This window comes from Hyla sarda, chromosome 12 (assembly GCF_029499605.1).
Source record: "Hyla sarda isolate aHylSar1 chromosome 12, aHylSar1.hap1, whole genome shotgun sequence".
NCBI lineage: Eukaryota > Metazoa > Chordata > Amphibia > Anura > Hylidae > Hyla > Hyla sarda.
This window is the reverse complement of record NC_079200.1, coordinates 2,678,354-2,696,871: the sequence shown is the minus strand read 5'-3', so window position 1 is coordinate 2,696,871 and position 18,518 is coordinate 2,678,354. Positions and strand designations below refer to the sequence as shown.

General features: G+C 43.6%; 1 protein-coding gene across 3 annotated transcripts in view; it reads right to left on the bottom strand.

Moving 5' to 3' along the window:
* Window positions 1–256: 256 nt before the first annotated feature.
* The window catches only part of MMP24 (matrix metallopeptidase 24), a 199,881-nt gene continuing 181,619 nt past the window's right edge, over window positions 257–18,518 (bottom strand). For all 3 annotated transcript variants that reach the window (XM_056548362.1, XM_056548363.1, XM_056548364.1), the window contains exons 6-9: window positions 12,771–12,982; window positions 6,393–6,531; window positions 5,047–5,313; window positions 257–1,605 (exon numbers count right to left, since the gene is read on the bottom strand). In XM_056548362.1, the coding sequence (XP_056404337.1) occupies window positions 1,268–1,605; window positions 5,047–5,313; window positions 6,393–6,531; window positions 12,771–12,982 (956 nt within the window). In that variant the 3' untranslated portion in view covers window positions 257–1,267. The remainder of the gene's footprint in view (window positions 1,606–5,046; window positions 5,314–6,392; window positions 6,532–12,770; window positions 12,983–18,518) is intronic.

The following is an 18,518-nucleotide window of genomic DNA, read 5'->3' as shown; positions in this document are numbered from 1 at the left end:
GAACAAAAAATCGTTTTCCACCGGAGTACCCCTTTCATTGGATTCAGACAAAATGATGAATTTCAAATGAATAAAAACGTAAATACGGCTGTAAATCCCTCAGCACGTACACAAGTACATGCGCTAAATTAATTTGCAGAACAGGAAGTATAAATATAAATGTTTTTCCATTCTTTTTATCTCCGTTTCCCTTTTGACCAATTTAGTAAAAATAAATAAACAAAATTTACAAACGTGAAATAATTTTTTTTTCAAGAATTGAAAGTCCTAGAGAGCAAAGAATTTATTATTCAAACTCAGGCAATTAAAAAAAATGAAATAAATGAATAAATCATCATAATAACATATTACAGTTTTCCAGTATGAGAATTTACGGGATTTCGATGTTTTCTTACTAGTTACTGTACTTAACCGTTCTCTTACACATTCAGCAATACCATTGGAATATATAGAATTTTTTTTTTCTTTTTCGTTTTATTTCACTTTCTGTTTTCAGGTTTCTACATGAGTACGACATTTACCAAACATTGTCAATGGGTGAACGTTTTTTTTTTTTTTCATTTTTTCGAATCTCCGTCCTCGGCTTCACACAAGACGGTAAACCGAGGAAAATCTTCCTTTTATGATTCGCAACAACTATTCATGAACGCAGGCAGAGAATGCCAATTCAATAATCTATAGTTAACAACTTTTGTTTATGTAATAATAATAATTCTGACCAGCAGGGATTGAACAAAAAAAACAAAAAAACAAATGGTGAGTTCCTCTTTGTGCATTAAAGTGGCGTGCCGTACGGGACTTTTGTTCTAAAAGACCTTCCGTGACTGTTCTCCGCCTTTTGTGTGCTTGATCTCTTTCTGCTCAAATAAGATTTAAGAAACAAAGTCTTAAAGTATCCGACTTTGATGAAGAAAAAGCTGGTTTCGAGACAAGTTCTCAGCTAAAGTCGTATTATTATTTTTTATTTTTTTATTTTTATTATTTTTTTTTGTTTTTGAAGAAAAAATTACAAGCAAGTTACTCGGCGTGGACCGAGGAAATGGCACACTAGAAAAGATACAAGTATGAGGCAGTAAGAATGAAAGAGGCTCCATTGTGTAAGGCCATCTCTGTTTACCGTAAAGGTCTCCCCCTTTGCTTGTAAAAACCGGGGCCGCCGCCGCCATCATCATCGCCGAACGTCTGTTTCCAGTCTGACCAGTGGACTTTTGGATCCCAGGTATCCTGTTAGCCCTCATAGAAACTAAAGAAAGCGTTCCCGCTCCTGTCATACCCATTCCTGCACCGGCCGTTTGTAGTAGGTAACGTTTTGTTGTACGCCTTTGTTTTTAAATTGGAAAATAGTATATACCAAGACCAGGATGCACAGGGACAATATACAAGGGATGACCACTGCGATAGCGTTTACGGTGCTTGGCACATCGTTTATCGTCACCATGATGTCCACATCGTCGTGCGGCAGGTGGCGGTCTTTGCTGTTGTCCACGTCTTTTTGGTTGCAGCCCATCCAGTCTTTTACTATTGACCTCGGGTAGCCCATTTCCACCGACAGCTTCTGGTTATCGAATTTCCAGTATTCCTTCCCCTTATAGAAATAAGTATAAGCTGCGGAAGACAAAGATCCAGCATTACATCAGGAAAGAACTGGTTACTTGGTCGGGGAGCGCGCAGGGGGTCTGGTTACTTGGTCAGAGAGCGCGCAGGGGGTCTGGTTACTTGGTCGGGGAGCGCGCAGGGGGTCTGGTTACTTGGTCGGGGAGCGCGCAGGGGGTCTGGTTACTTTTGCATGCACCTTCATGAGTACAATCACTAGCCAAGCGCAACTTTATGCCTCCCGCACAGGCTGTAGCCACTTACTGCCAATAACACATCTCGATCTCGGTGCAGCCCCCGGGTGCTGCCTCTGAAATGGAGAGGTTACGTCACGGCCATGCCCCTCCATTCACATCACGCCAACTCCAATAGACATGAATGGAGGGGGCGTGGCATGACATCACTAGGGGGCATGGCTGTGACGTCAAGTCCCCGTATTGGATGCAGGGCCCGCACAGAATGCCGGGGGGTCCGAGATCGCGGGGGTCACAAGCGGCGGGACCCCTGCGATCATACATCCATTGGATAGGGGATAAGATGTATAAAGCCGGAATACCCCTTTAAGGGTAGGGTCACCCGAAGCGTATCCACAGTGTATTTCACGTTTCGGATGCGCCGACATGTGACCCGACCCTATTACAGCTGGGGCTGCCATCTTGCCTGAGCTGTTTTTTAACCGCAATAATGTAGGAAATGTGGGGAGGAAAAAAACAAACAAGCGGGAATGCAACCTGGTGCTGTAACCGATATTAAGAGAAACGCAGACAAATTGTTTACCTTGGGGTGTTGGTCTCAGGGCTCAACACATAATAGTGCGTATAATTTTAAATGTAGTGTTTGGCCACTGCGCGCAACCCAGACCAGTCAGAGGTGAAAGGTCTTGTCCCGGCTCAGGACTAGGGATGATCGCAGACACTGAATAAAATATTGAAGGATGATCTTTATTTAGAACAACTTGTTTCGAGGGAATAATTCTCTTTTAATCAGGAAGATGGACCTGAAGAAGACAGAACTATTCTCTCGAAACGCGTTGTCCCAAATAAAGATTATCATTTATTATGTCTGAGTCCTTACCGCTACTGTGATAAACTGGCGCGTTTCCAATCTGTCCGCCAAAGTTCAATGTAACAATTCATTTTATTAAATTTCCCCCAGTGTTTTTTTTTGTTGGTGTAAAAGTAGTAAAACAACACATTCGGTATTGCCTTAAAGGGGTACTCCACTGCTCCAGCGTTTGGAAAATTTTGTTCCAAGCGCTTGGAGCAGGCGGCGGGGGGTCGTGACATCATGGCCACGCCCCTCGTGATGTCACACCACCCCCCCTCGATGCAAGTCTATGGGAGGGGGCATGGTGGCCATTAGATGGGGATAAGATGTCTAGAGGCGGAGTACCCCTTTAATTGTTTCAACCAAAAGATTACATTAGTCATGGGATTTATACATGGTCAACAATGTTTGACCATAGAATAGAGTGTATTTAATAGGTGTTAAGAGCCTTAGGGATGTGAATGTTTTACAGTGAGGGGCGTGTCTGCCTAATACACACCCCCTGAACATATAACCCCGCCCAGCATCACTCGCATTACTAAAATTAAGTTTACACCCATATGACTATTTCCTGAAAAAATAACAAAAACTGAAGCCTACATAGACCCGCTCCCCTGTTGTTCTCCTCCGATCAGTCTCTGTGTCTTCTGTACTTTCTTCTCTAGGGACAAGCAGATGGTTGCAGGACCTTCCGGCTCAGCCAATCATTGTTGGAGACACCACACCACTGTGGCCAGTGATTGCCTGAGCGGGAAGGTCCTACAACCAGCTGCTTGTGTCTGGAGAAGGAAACACAGAAGACACGAGGACCGCTCAGAAGAGAATGGGATCTGCGGCTGACCAACATGGGAGCGGGGCTGGGTGAGCATCAGGGTTTTTTATCAGGTTTAACCTGCACCATATTGAATGGGATTAACATAAAATGGGGAAGACAGATATGAAATGGGGGGGGAAGAACATGAAATGGGAAATGGACTTTTAACGGAGGACAGATAAGAAATGGGTGGACTGGACATAAAATGAGGGGATTGACATGAAAAAGGGGGGGATAGATGTGAAATTGGGGGATAGAAGTGAAATGGGGGGTTAGACATAATATGGGGACAGATATGTAATGGGGGATGGACATGACATGGGGGCATAGACGGGAAATGGGGGGATAGACGTGAAATGGGGGGCATAGACGTGAAATGGGGTGGGGGTGGACGAAAAATGGGGGGGGGTTGAACATGACATGGGGGATAGACATGAAATGGGGGTTGATAGACATGAAATGGGGGACTTGGACATGAAACGGTGGGTTAGACATGAAATAGAGGGTGGAATGGACATGACATGGGGGGGGATTGGACATGATTCGGGGGGTGATGGACATGACATGGGGGGGATTGGATATGACATAGTTCGGAGAGAGATAAAATGGGGGGATAGACATGAAATGAAGGGGGGGGTGAACATGACATGTGGGAGACTGGATATGAAATGGGGGGGGGATTTCACCATTTGTTTATTATATTGCAATATTTACTTCCATAAACGCAATAATAGCCATAATATAGAGTGATCCCCCAACCTACGATGGCCCCAACATTCGATAATTTCAACATATGATGCTTTTTTATGTCGTGGCCATCGCATAAATGGCTATCAGGCACCGCAGACTGCTTCACCTGCCGCCGGATAGCTGTTTAAGGTGCCCCGTGTGGTCCAGTGAGTGTCACTCACCTGTCCCCGACGCTCCGGACCATCCTCTTCGGGCTCCGCTGCATGGCCGGCGCTCTCCTTCATCGTCATCACGTCGCCGCGCACGCCGTCCCGTCATCCAATAGGAGCGGCGTGCATAGCGACGTGATGACAGCGATGTAGAGCGACAATCCAGGGCAGCGGTGACGGTCCGGAGGGGAGGGGACAAGTGAATATAACTTCCTATATTATTATTATTGCACGGATCTCTCAACATACAATGGATTCAAGTAACGAATGGAACTAATTACCACCGTATGTTGAGGGACCACTATACATATGACAATTTAGGGTGGTCACTGACTGACTGGATGATTTGCTTCAGGTCAGTGTTCTCCATACTGTGGCCCTTCAGTTGTCGCAAAACTCCAACTTCCAGTATGCCCGGACAGCCAATGGCTGTCCGGGCATGCTGGGAGTTGTAGTTTTGCAACATTTGGGGGCTGCAGTTTGGAGATTGTGTCTTAGGTGAAAGATAATAACTATTAAACTAAAGTAAGTAACATTTTAATTAAAAAAACACCCTAAAAGTAAAACCGTCAAATACATTTTTTAGAAATCCTACACTTTTTTTTATAATAAAAACGTAATAAACTCAATGTAGTAAACAGGTATCTGGCATTTCCTTTATCGCGTCTTCTCAGTATTGACGTCAGTACTTACTCCCTTCTTTGCTCACGAAGGCTCCTTGCGGTGCTTCCGGGATTCCTTTCCAGACCGTTATGGATTTGGGGTAACCAGGATCGGCCGTCCTCTTCTCCTCGTTGTATCTCCAATATCTGTCCCCTTTGAAGAAGTAGGTTTTGCCGACTGGTTCCCATCTCAGAGCTGTGTCGATACCTTCCCGGGGGAGACAACTTCCCAGCTCCACCAAGCTGTGCGGGTACCCGGGTTCTGCTGTAACTTCTTTAAAAACCCAGTATTTGTCTCCTATGTTGTGAACCAAATAAGGGAATTAACATTTAATGCAAGCACTCACACAGTTACTACCTTCCCTTACTTGTCTGGCCATTCACAGTAAAGCACAACATACTCCTCTTTGCTATGCCATGACATAGTGCTGTAGAAAGACCACTGGACTGAAAAGGCTGCCCTGTGCTGGGGGATAACTTACAGTACAGCACTATAGATGGAGTGTGAAGAAAAGGAAACAAACAGTAGGAGAACAGGAAGGAAATGGTTACACTAAGCACTGAACTGCTGCTGCTGACAAGTCTGTAGACTAAATGGAGGGGGAGGGGGAATTACATTAAAAAAAGGGTAGTCCGGTGAATTGAACTTATCCCCTATCCGGAAGGATGTCTGACAGCTGAGGTCCCCTGTGATCTCCTGTATGGGACTTCGGCTACTTACCTGTCCTTGGCATGCTCCAGCCCCACCTTCTTGGACATGGGCAAGAGATGGCCCGGTGGGTTACAGAGCGTGCCAAGGACAGGTAAGTAGGACAGGCTCTGTACAGGATCACAGGATGTCCGACCTCTGGATAGGGGATAAGTTCAGTATCCTTTAAGGAGACCCCTTTAAGGAGGCAGCACTGTTTACACACTAGTATGAATGCAAGGACCAGCTGTCTAAAACATTATGGGTGGTCAGAGATTAGAGGGGATTCCTTATTTTACCTTTTACGCACAATGTGGATCCTCTGGAGGAGGCAGACAGGCTCACAGTTTGCAATTACAGACAGACCAAATTTTCTCCCCTCTCCTGCACATAGCACTAACTAAGCCCCACCCCCTCACTTCCTGTGTTCCATCCTGAGCCTAACAACAGGCAGTGGACAGCAAATTGCAGGGTAATGAGAAACCTATTGGCCAAGACTTTGGTAAATGAACTGCTGGGAGTTGTAGTTTGGCAGCAGCTGGGGGCACAGTGGTTGGGAAATGCTGCTCCAAATGGTCAAGCTCTCCATCAGACCTCACTAGTGAAGGTTTGGGGGGCACAGGGCGATCTTCATCCACCCATGTTATACAGTCACGTTTTGCAGGTTTAGAATCATTCGCAGAAAGTACCTTTGAAGAAGACAAATTTCCCGTCTGATCTTTCGTAAGCGGCATCTATTTTTGGTGGGAGTCCTTTCCAGAACTGTTCGATTTGCATTGGGTATCCTTCCTGTACCTTGTTATTACGAAGGCGCCAAAACCACCGATCCTGGAAAAGACAGGGAAAAACAGGAAAATGTATATTAATCATGTCACATAAGTCAATGGGGGGCACTGATCATGTCACATAAGTCATTGGGGGGCACTGATCATGTCACATAAGTCATTGGGGGGCACTGATCATGTCACATAAGTCATTGGGGGGCACTGATCATGTCACATAAATCATTGGGGGGCACTGATCATGTCACATAAGTCATTGGGGGGCACTGATCATGTCACATAAGTCATTGGGGGGCACTGATCATGTCACATAAGTCATTGGGGGGCACTGATCATGTCACATAAGTCATTGGGGGGCACTGATCATGTCACATAAGTCATTGGGGGGGGCACTGATCATGTCACATAAGTCATTGGGGGGGGCACTGATCATGTCACATAAGTCATTGGGGGGCACTGATCATGTCACATAGCTCATTGGGGGGCACTGATCATGTCACATAGGTCATTGGGGGCACTGATCATGTCACATAAGTCATTGGGGGGCACTGATCATGTCACATAAGTCATTGGGGGGGCACTGATCATGTCACATAAGTCATTGGGGGGCACTGATCATGTAACATAGGTCATTGGGGGGCACTGATCATGTCACATAAGTCATTGGGGGCACTGATCATGTCACATAGGTCATTGGGGGGCACTGATCATGTCACATAAGTCATTGGGGGGCACTGATCATGTCACATAAGTCATTGGGGGGCACTGATCATGTCACATAAGTCATTGGGGGCACTGATCATGTCACATAAGTCATTGGGGGGGCACTGATCATGTCACATAAGTCATTGGGGGGCACTGATCATGTCACATAGGTTATTGGGGGGGCACTGATCATGTCACATAAGTCATTGGGGGGCACTGATCATGTCACATAAGTCATTGGGGGCACTGATTATGTCACATAGGTCATTTGTGGGGGCACTGATCATGTCACGTAAGTCATTGGGGGCACTGATCATGTCACATAAGTCATTGGGGGGCACTGATCATGTCACATAAGTCATTGGGGGGCACTGATCTTGTCACATAAGTCATTGGGGGACGCTGATCACGTCACATAAGTCATTGGGGGGCACTGATCACGTCACATAAGTCATTGGGGGGCATTGATCATGTCACATAAGTCATTGGTGGGGGCACTGATCATGTCACATAAGTCATTGGGGGCACTGATCATGTCACATAAGTCATTGGTGGGGGCACTGATCACGTCACTTAAGTCATTGGGGGGCATTGATCATGTCACATAAGTCATTGGTGGGGGCACTGATCATGTCACATAAGTCATTAGGGGGCACTGATCATGTCACATAAGTCATTGGGGGGCATTGATCATGTCGCAGAAGTCATTGGGGGGCACTGATCATGTCACATAAGTCATTGGGGGGCGCTGATCATGTCACATAAGTCATTGGGGGGCATTGATCATGTCACATAAGTCATTAGGGGGCATTGATCATGTCACATAGGTCATTGGGGGGCACTGATCATGTCACATAAGTCATTGGGGGGCACTGATCATGTCACATAAGTCATTGGGGGGCATTAATCATGTTGCATAAGTCATTGGGGGGCACTGATCATGTCACATAAGTCATTGGGGGGCACTGATCACGTCACATAAGTCATTCGGGGGCACTGATCATGTCACATAAGTCATTGGGGGGCACTGATCACGTCGCATAAGTCATTGGGGGGCACTGATCACGTCACATAAGTCATTGGGGGGCACTGATCATGTCACATAAGTCATTGGGGGGCACTGATCATGTCACATAAGTCATTGGGGGGCACTGATCATGTCGCATAAGTCATTGGGGGGCGCTGATCACGTCGCATAAGTCATTGGGGGGCACTGATCATGTCACATAAGTCATTGGGGGGCATTAATCATGTTGCATAAGTCATTGGGGGGCACTGATCACGTTGCATAAGTCATTGGGGGCACTGATCATGTCACATAAGTCATTGGGGGGCACTGATCATGTCACATAAGTCATTGGGGGGCACTCATCATGTCACATAAGTCATTGGGGGGCACTGATCATGTCACATAAGTCATTGGGGGGCACTGATCATGTCACATAAGTCATTGGGGGGCACTGATCATGTCACATAAGTCATTGGGGGGCACTGATCATGTCGCATAAGTCATTGGGGGGCGCTGATCACGTCGCATAAGTCATTGGGGGGCACTGATCATGTCACATAAGTCATTGGGGGGCATTAATCATGTTGCATAAGTCATTGGGGGGCACTGATCACGTTGCATAAGTCATTGGGGGCACTGATCATGTCACATAAGTCATTGGGGGGCACTGATCATGTCACATAAGTCATTGGGGGGCACTGATCATGTCACATAAGTAATTGGTGGGCACTGATCATGTCACATAAGTCATTGGGGGGCACTGATCATGTCACATAAGTAATTGGGGGGCATTAATCAAGTTGCATAAGTCATTGGGGGGCACTGATCACGTTGCATAAGTCATTGGGGGGCACTGATCACGTTGCATAAGTCATTGGGGGGCACTGATCATGTCACATAAGTCATTGGGGGGCACTGATCATGTCACATAGGTCATTGGGGGGCACTGATCATGTCACATAGGTCATTGGGGGCACTGATCATGTCACATAAGTCATTGGGGGGCACTGATCATGTCACATAAGTCATTGGGGGGCACTGATCATGTCACATAAGTCATTGGGGGCACTGATCATGTGACATAAGTCATTGGGGGGCACTGATCATGTCACATAAGTCATTGGGAGCACTGATCATGTCACATAAGTCATTGGTGGGGGCACTGATCATGTCACATAAGTCATTGGGGGGCACTGATCATGTCACATAAGTCATTGGGGGGCACTGATCATGTCACATAAGTCATTGGGGGCACTGATCATGTCACATAAGTTATTGGGGGGCACTGATCATGTCACATAAGTCATTGGGGGGCACTGATCATGTTACATAACTCTTTAATAATAGCCTAGGCTGCCCTATATAGGCAATGAATTAATAAAAATAAAAAAATAAAATAAAAAAAATAATTATAAGAAAATTATAAATAAAATTAAACGAAAAAAAGAAAAGAAAAAACATCATTATAATTATAGCAAACAGAAGGAGTGCAGTAGCCGGCACAGGAGCACAGGTGTAGCTGGATACATGAGGACCAAGCTGACAGGGTGGGAACCAAATACGGGACCTGCAGCAGTGCTGACACTAATATAGTGAGGCAAATATCATGCGTGGAGGAACAAAGAATGACGCACTCACAGGACCTAATTATAATTATTAAAAAAATAATAAAATAAAAAAGAAATTAAAATAATAATTATAAAAGTATAAAAAAGGAAGGAAAAATAATAATTATAAAAATAATAATAATAAAAAAAAAGAGATAAATAAAAAAAAAAGAAGGAAAAATTATGATTATAAAAAAATAAATAAAAAGAAAGGAAAAATAAATAATAATAATAATTATATATATATATATATATATATATATATATATATATATATATATATATATATATATATATGTATATACATATGTAAGATAATTATTCCCATAGCGCTTCCTTAATTTGTGGACATAGAAGTGAAAATGTACAGACTTCACAGACAGCTTGTGACAGGTCAGATGATGGATTTAGATAATATATAATAATAATAATAATAATAATAATAATAATAATAAAGAGATAAATAAAAATACAAAAAAGAAGGAAAAATTATGATAAAAAAATAAATAAATAAAAACAAAAAAGAAAGGAAAAATAAATAATAATAATAATAATAATAATAATCTATCTATCTATCTATCTATATGTAAAATAATTATACTTCTTTAATTCGTGAACATGGAAGTGAAAACGTACAGACTTCCCAGACAGCTTGTGACGGGTCAGATGATGAATTTAGATAATATATAATAATAATAATAATAATAATAATATTAAAAGAAGGAAAAATGATGATAAAAAAAATAAATAAATAAAAATAAAAAAGAAAGGAAAAATAAATAATAGTAATAATAATCTATCTATATGTAAAATAATTATTCCCATAGTGCTTCTTTAATTTGTGGACATGGAAGTGAAAACGTACAGACTTCCCAGACAGCTTGTGACGGGTCAGATGATGGATTTGGATGAGTTACAGGTAGTGATGCCCCTGTCTGCAGTAATGCCAACCTGCCATAGCGGAGCCCGGGGCAAGAATTTTAAAACAGATAAATAGCAAAATATATTCTGTGTACAACGTAACCACGGAGTCCCACACATAACGCGGCTCTAGTCACATCATATCCTTCTATACAGATAATCCTTGGTATAAATGTTACTGAGCGTTCGCAATGATGTCACTTTACATCAGGAAATCTGAAGGGAACCGTGTAAATAAATGAGTAAGATATCTGGAGGCCATCGCGGTGACTGGAGAGGAGTGGGACCATCCTGGCACTAACACATAAACTCCCCCTTATTGTTTGAATTGGCACGTGGAAAAGGAGCCACGAAATAATGAAAAAAAAAAACAATGTAAAAATAAAATTATAAAAAAAAATAAACGCCATATGGCTGCGCAAAACATTCCGGGAGCCTGAACTGTCTCTCAATAACATATGAGTTTTGTAAACCGCACTCGGGTGTACTTTATGTATATACCAAATGTTTATTATGTAGAAGTAAACTAAAGGGTTAATATAGAGGTCTCCCCCATTATGTATTTATGTCTGTATCTACAGGGCGATTCAATAAGGATGGCGCAAAATTCTAGGCTTCGTATTTATAATCGAGAGAACGCAAAGTTCTTGACATGAAAATATGCACCAAGTTTTCTCACCATCACTTTCTTTAATCAGAGATACTGTATAATAGTGTTCTTCACATTGTGGACCTCCAGCTGTTGCAAAACTACAACTCTCAGCATGTCTGCCTCCTCCAGAGGATCCACACTGTCCCTGAAAGGTAAATCAAAGCTTCCCTCTCATCTTATCTCTTAGTGCAGCGGTCTTCAACTTCTTAGGGCAGCGGTCTTCAAACTCTTAGGGCAGCGGTCTTCAAACTCTTAGGGCAGCGGTCTTCAGGCTTTTGCAAAACTACAACTCCCAGCATGCCCGGACAGCCGTTGGCATGCTGGGAGTTGTAGTTTTGCAACAACGTGAGGGCCGCAGTTTGACCACTGGACTAAGGGAGAGGATAACAGAGAAGCCTTTTTTTTACCTTTCAGGGACAGTGTGGATCCTCTGGAGGAGGCAGACATGCTGAGAGTTGTAGTTTTGCAACAACTGGAGGTCCACACTGTCCCTGAAAGGTAAATAAAGGCTTCTCCGTTATCCTCTCCCTTAGTGCAGTGGTCAAACTGCGGCCCTCATGTTGTTGCAAAACTACAACTCCCAGCATGCCCGGACAGCCAACGGCTGTCCGGGCATGCTGGGAGTTGTAGTTTTGCAAAAACCTGAAGACCACTCCACTAAGAGTTTGAAGACCGCTGCCCTAAGAGTTTGAAGACCGCTGCACTAAGAGATAAGATGAGAGGGAAGCTTTGATTTACCTTTCAGGGACAGTGTGGATCCTCTAGAGGAGGCAGACATGCTGAGAGTTGTAGTTTTGCAACAGCTGGAGGTCCACACTGTCCCTGAAAGGTAAATAAAGGCTTCTCCGTTATCATCTCCCTTAGTGCAGTGGTCAAACTGTGGCCCTCACGTTGTTGCAAAACTACAACTCCCAGCATGCCAGGACAGCCAACTGCTGTCCGGGCATGCTGGGAGTTGTAGTTTTGTAAAAGCCTGAAGACCGCTGCACTAAGAGTTTGAAGACTGCTGCACTAAGAGTTTGAAGACCACTGCACTAAGAGATAAGATGAGAGGGAAGCTTTGATTTACCTTTCAGGGACAGTGTGGATCCTCTGGAGGAGGCAGACATGCTGAGAGTTGTAGTTTTGCAACATCTGGTTCAGAGACCATTGCTGTATAACATATAACTCAAAACACTTATTTCAATATGAAACAATAGCGTTAACGTGACCGGTCGTTACAGTGTATGATGTGCAAAAGTGTTTAAACCTGTTAACATAAAACACACACATATAATTTAAATATTTAACTATATCTATTTATCTATCGATCTATCTATATATATATATTTATATATTATTTTTATTTTTTATGTATATACATATGTTTTGCGCATCCTTACATACCGTACCTTAAACACAAACATTTCTCCTCTAAAAAGCGCGACCGTGTTAAAATTCCCATCGCATATATTGGGCCTGTTGCCGGGATGGGAAGGCTTCTCTCCGGACGGAGGGCGAGGCCTTGGTTGTCTTTCGTGCTTTCGTTCGGACGTGGACTGTATCCTGCGCGGTGGAAGTGTAGGTAGAGGGCGCGTGGGCTCTAGTGTTTCGGCGGGGGGACCTGGAAAGAGGAAAAAACAGATATTGCGGTTAAATACATTGTTATTCCATATTTAACTCCGTGCATTCTGCACCATTGTCCTGACTGGAAACCATCTTGGATGTCCATCAATCTGACGCATTTCAGAGCCAATTCCTGGAATCTCTGATGACATCATTATAGAAGTCACTCGTTAGCTCCTCTGGCCGCACCTTTAATTTCTATGTAGAATACTGACTATAATAGGAATAGCAGGTAAGTACAGTGATTTCATCTTACGGTATAGTCTCTGCTATATGCTGTATAGTCATCACTGGGTCCTGCAGATCCTTTACTTGTCTCTTATGTGTCTCACTTGTCTATTTGGCTCACAAATCCCTCTGTTCTGCTGCTCACTCATTCTAACATTGTCTGCTCAGGAAGGGGTGTGTCCAAGGCAAGCACTGAGCCCGCCCTCACTCACCATGCATTCACTTCCTCCCTGAGTCTGCTGTGCTGTGCTGGGTCTCCTCATCCAATCACTGCAGGCTGCTCTGTAACCCCTTCCTCTCTGGTCTCCTCATCCAATCACTGCAGGCTGCTATGTAACCCCTTCCTCTCTGGTCTCCTCATCCAATCACTGCAGGCTGCTCTGTAACCCCTTCCTCTCTGGTCTCCTCATCCAATCACTGCAGGCTGCTCTGTAACCCCTTTCTCTCTGGTCTCTTCATCCAATCACTGCAGGCTGCTCTGTAACCCCTTTCTCTCTGGTCTCTTCACACAATCACTGCAGGCTGCTCTGTAACCCCTTCCTCTCTGGGCCTCTTTATCCAATCACTGAAGGCTGCTCCGTAACCCCTCCCTCTCTGTTTTCATGCTGCAGTCTGACAGGACAGGAGTGAGCACAGATTGATAGTACTTTGTACCGGAATGCGCTGGACAGGCTGTTCTGGATGGCATGGAGACCCCTAGTGGTCTTTTTACTAAAGCAATGAGTTTTATAAACAGAAGATTATTTTTTATTAAGTTTGTTAGAAAGGTTAATGTTTTGCCAAGATGTGACAAGTTTTTGATTCTGAAAGCGGCCATGATGGTTCCCGATGGAGAAGCTGAACATATTTCCTAAGTTTCTCGTCTCTGTATCTGAACCTTTGAGTCCTTGACATGTGTTTGTTACATAAACAGATTTGCGCTAGGACAATCTGTGTCGTCTCGGTGAGTCAGACGGGCTGGTCGGGTTGGCTGTGTTGGCAGTCACGTTGGTTTACATAAGAATCATGGGGCTGCGTGGGCCAACAGAGCACCACCATAAATCTGTTATGTGATCAGGAGGCTGCGTGTACCTGCGCAACGTGAGGACAAAATCCATCGAAGGAGGCACGAAAGAGGTGCCCAGCGCTCGGAATAACTTTCACATTTTTCCGTATACGGGCGGTATAAGGGTCATTTAATTTGTGATCTGTAGTTTTTTGTTTTTTTTTGTTATTCGATTGCATTTTATAATTTTCTTTTTGGATTGTGATGTGATCAATGTGATGTGATTTTTTTTTTTCACCTTTACACCGTGCACCATACAGAATAATTTACATTATATTTAAATAGTTCAGACATTTACGCACACGGCAATACCAAATACTGTATGCTTATTAATTTTTTTTAACGTTATTTGGGAGTAAAATGGGAAAAGGGACGATTTACATTTTTATTGGGGGAGGGGATTTTTCACATTTATTTTAACTTTTTAAACTTTTTTTTTTACACTTTTTATGTCCCTATAGGGGACTATTTATAGCAATCATTTTATTGCTAATACTGTTCATTGTTATACATATACACAGCGCTGATCAGTATTATCGGTGATCTTCTGCTCTGGTCTGCTCGATCTCAGACCAGAGAAGAAGACGCCGGGGGATGGACGGAGGCAGGTGAGGGGACCTCCGTCTGCCATCTCGGATGATTGGTTCCCGGCAGCAGTGCCGCGGGCGATCAGATCACCCTGTTAATGCGCCTCATTGCCGCAGATGCTGTGATATGTATCGATCATGGCATCTGAGGGGTTAATGGCCAACATCAGCGCGATCGCTGATGTCCACCATTACCGGCAGGTCCCTGGCTGCTCATAGCAGCCGCGACCTTGCATTGCATGATGCGAGCACATCCTCATCCACAGCGCGTCAGGACGAACATTTACGTCCTACGTCCTTAAAGGGTTAAACTAATTTCAGATTTGCTTATCTATGGTGGTGGAGGGGTTAATACCTGTAGGAATGGGGTATTTTGATCACCTATAAGTTTGTTATTTTTCCGTACACGGGCCTGTATTAGGGTAATTTTTTGCGACGTGATCTTTATTTTAATTTAATTTTTTTGTACCACGTTTGCATATATGTGACTTTTTAATAGTTTTTTATTAATTATTTTTTGGAATGCAATGTGACCATAAAGCAGCAATCTTGGATTTTTTATTTTTTCACTTTATAATTTTTTTTATTTATGTTCACCATGCGCGATGATTAACATTATATTTTTTTTACAAATTTTTTTTACAAATTTTTTTGGTAAAATGGGAAAAAAGAAAGATTAACATTTTTATTTGGGGAGGGGCTTATAAATTTATTTATTTTTTTACTTATTTTTAAAATTTATTTCACATTTATTAGGTCCATAGGGGACTATGTATAGCAATCAATAGATTGCTTATACTGTTCAGTATACATATCTCTGATCAGTATTATCGGCGATCTACTTATCTGGTCTTCTATAAGACAGACCAGAGAAGATGACCCCGGGAGAGTGGGCGGAGGCAGGTGAGGGGACCTCCGTCCGCCATCTTGACTCATCTGATCCATGCCGCGGGTGATCCGATAAACCATCATAGCTGCCACATTTCCGCAGATACTGTGATCAGTATTGATCAGGCATCTGAGGAGTTTATGGCGGACATCAGTGCGATCGCGCTGATGTCCGGCATAAACTCCTCAGATGCCTGATCAATGAAGACAACGCGGCTCCGGTGCTCGCTTTATGTACAGGGTGTAAGTGTCCTGGTGCGCAAAGTACCAGGTCATCAGAAGGTACTTTTAAGTCCAAAGTCCTTAAGGGGTTAAATCAAGTGCGCCAAATTGCGAGAGTTTTTAACCTTGAAAAAGAGAAAAAATAAATAACTGAATGGTGAGAAAAATAGGCAACCTTTGGCGCATGGCGTCAATAAATATAGTGAAATGCATTTCCCCTGACGTCCGGAGGTTTAGAGAGATGTGCGGCGGCGCTCCAGATATCCGGTAGAGCGCGCATTGATATTCTGGGCCGCTGCCGGCAGTCGCTGGAGCGTGAGGGATCTCGCCATTAATAAGCGCGCTGGCAGCTCCGGTAATGTGAAGCCGTCTACACCTTGTCATCCACAGCGACTGCGTTTAGATCAACGCAGAATTTACTGCCTCCTCCAAACTACAGTCGGTTCAGGTTTGGGGTAAAGAAGCAGATCCCCGAGCGAGCGCAGACACGGCGGATCGTCGCCATCGTGGTAAAATGTAAAAGGGATTGATAACGTAGGGTTAAAAATACGGGGAAATACAACAGGAAGCTTTTATACGGAGAAGAAAAAAAACGTAATTTCCTAAAATGTATTTTATAAAAATGAATGAAAAGTCACAAGGACGAGTTCACACCGGGCAGATTAATGAGGCCTGAAGAAACCAAGGTGCTTGCTTCTAATACAGTGGTCTCCAAACTGCGGACCTCCAGATGTATCAAAACTACAACACCCAGCATGCCCGGACAGCCTGGTATCATCTACTGTGAATGGTCTGATCTGATCTTATCTATATACTGGTGTCATGTATTGTGAATGGTCTGATCCCATCTTATCTATATACTGGTGTCATCTATTGTGTATGGTCTGATCCCATCTTATCTATATACTGGTGTCATCTATTGTAAATGGTCTGATCCCATCTTATCTATATACTGGTGTCATCTATTGTGTATGGTCTGATCCCATCTTATCTATATACTGGTGTCATCTATTGTAAATGGTCTGATCCCATCTTATCTATATACTGGTGACAATTATTGTGAATGGTCTGATCCCATCTTATCTATATACTGGTGTCATCTATTGTGAATGGTCTGATCCCATCTTATCTATATACTGGTGTCATCTATTGTGAATGGTCTGATCCCATCTTATCTATATACTGGTGTTCTCCATAGTGAATGGTCTGATCCCATCTTATCTATATACTGGTGTCATCTATTGTAAATGGTCTGATCCCATCTTATCTATATACTGTTGTCATCTATTGTGAATGGTCGGATCCCATCTTATCTATATACTGGTATCATCTATTGGGAATGGTCGATCCCATCTTATTTATATACTGGTGACATCTATGGTGAATGGTCTGATCCCATCTTATCTATATACTGGTGTCATCTATTATAAATGGTCTGATCCCATCTATATACTGGTGTCATCTATTGTGAATGGTCTAAACCCATCTTATCTATATACTGGTATCACCTATTGTGTATGATCTGATCCCATCTATATACTGGTGTCATCTATTGTGAATGGTCGGATCCCATCTTATCTATATACTGGTATCATCTATTGGGAATGGTCGATCCCATCTTATTTATATACTGGTGACATCTATGGTGAATGGTCTGATCCCATCTTATCTATATACTGGTGTCATCTATTATAAATGGTCTGATCCCATCTATATACTGGTGTCATCTATTGTGAATGGTCTAAACCCATCTTATCTATATACTGGTATCACCTATTGTGTATGATCTGATCCCATCTATATACTGGTGTCATCTATTGTGAATGGTCAGATCCCATCTTATCTATATACTGGTGTCATCTATTGTGAATGGTCTGATCCCATCTTATTAGGGATCGACCGATTATTGGCTTGGCCGATATTATCGGCTGATATTCACGATTTTGGACATTATTGGTATCGGCAATTACCTTGCCGATATGCTGATAATACAATGCCCCCCGCCTCCCCGGCCAGAGACCACGCCGAGACCACTGCCGCCGCCGCTGCCCCATTGCCTCCCCCATCCCCGGTTTTATAATTATCTGTTCCCGGGGCCTGGGGTCCACGCTACTTCTGGCTCCTGCTGCGTCCTGCTCGCTGCACAGCGCAATGACGAGTGACGTCCTCAACGTGCGCACAGTGACAGCTCAGGACGCCGCCGGAGCCAGAAGTAGCGCGGACCCAGGGAACAGGTAATTATAAAACCAGGGATGGGGGAGGCAATGGGGCAGCGGCGGTGGTGGTTGGATGAGGGAAGACCCCAGGACAGGCAGGGGGAGAGAAGCTGGCGGCGGTCTCTGGCCCCGCAAATGCCGCTGCAGTTCATTGCTGATAGCATAGCTGATAATATCGGTATAAGTTATCGGCTATCGGCCTGAAAGGTTGCAGATTATCGGTATCGGCCCTAAAAATCGATCCCTAATAACTACTATATATTCTGATCCCATAGAGATAGCAGCAGCAGTATACAAATAGAGCTGGAGAGGAGGTGTATAACTACTATATAGTCTGATCCCATAGAG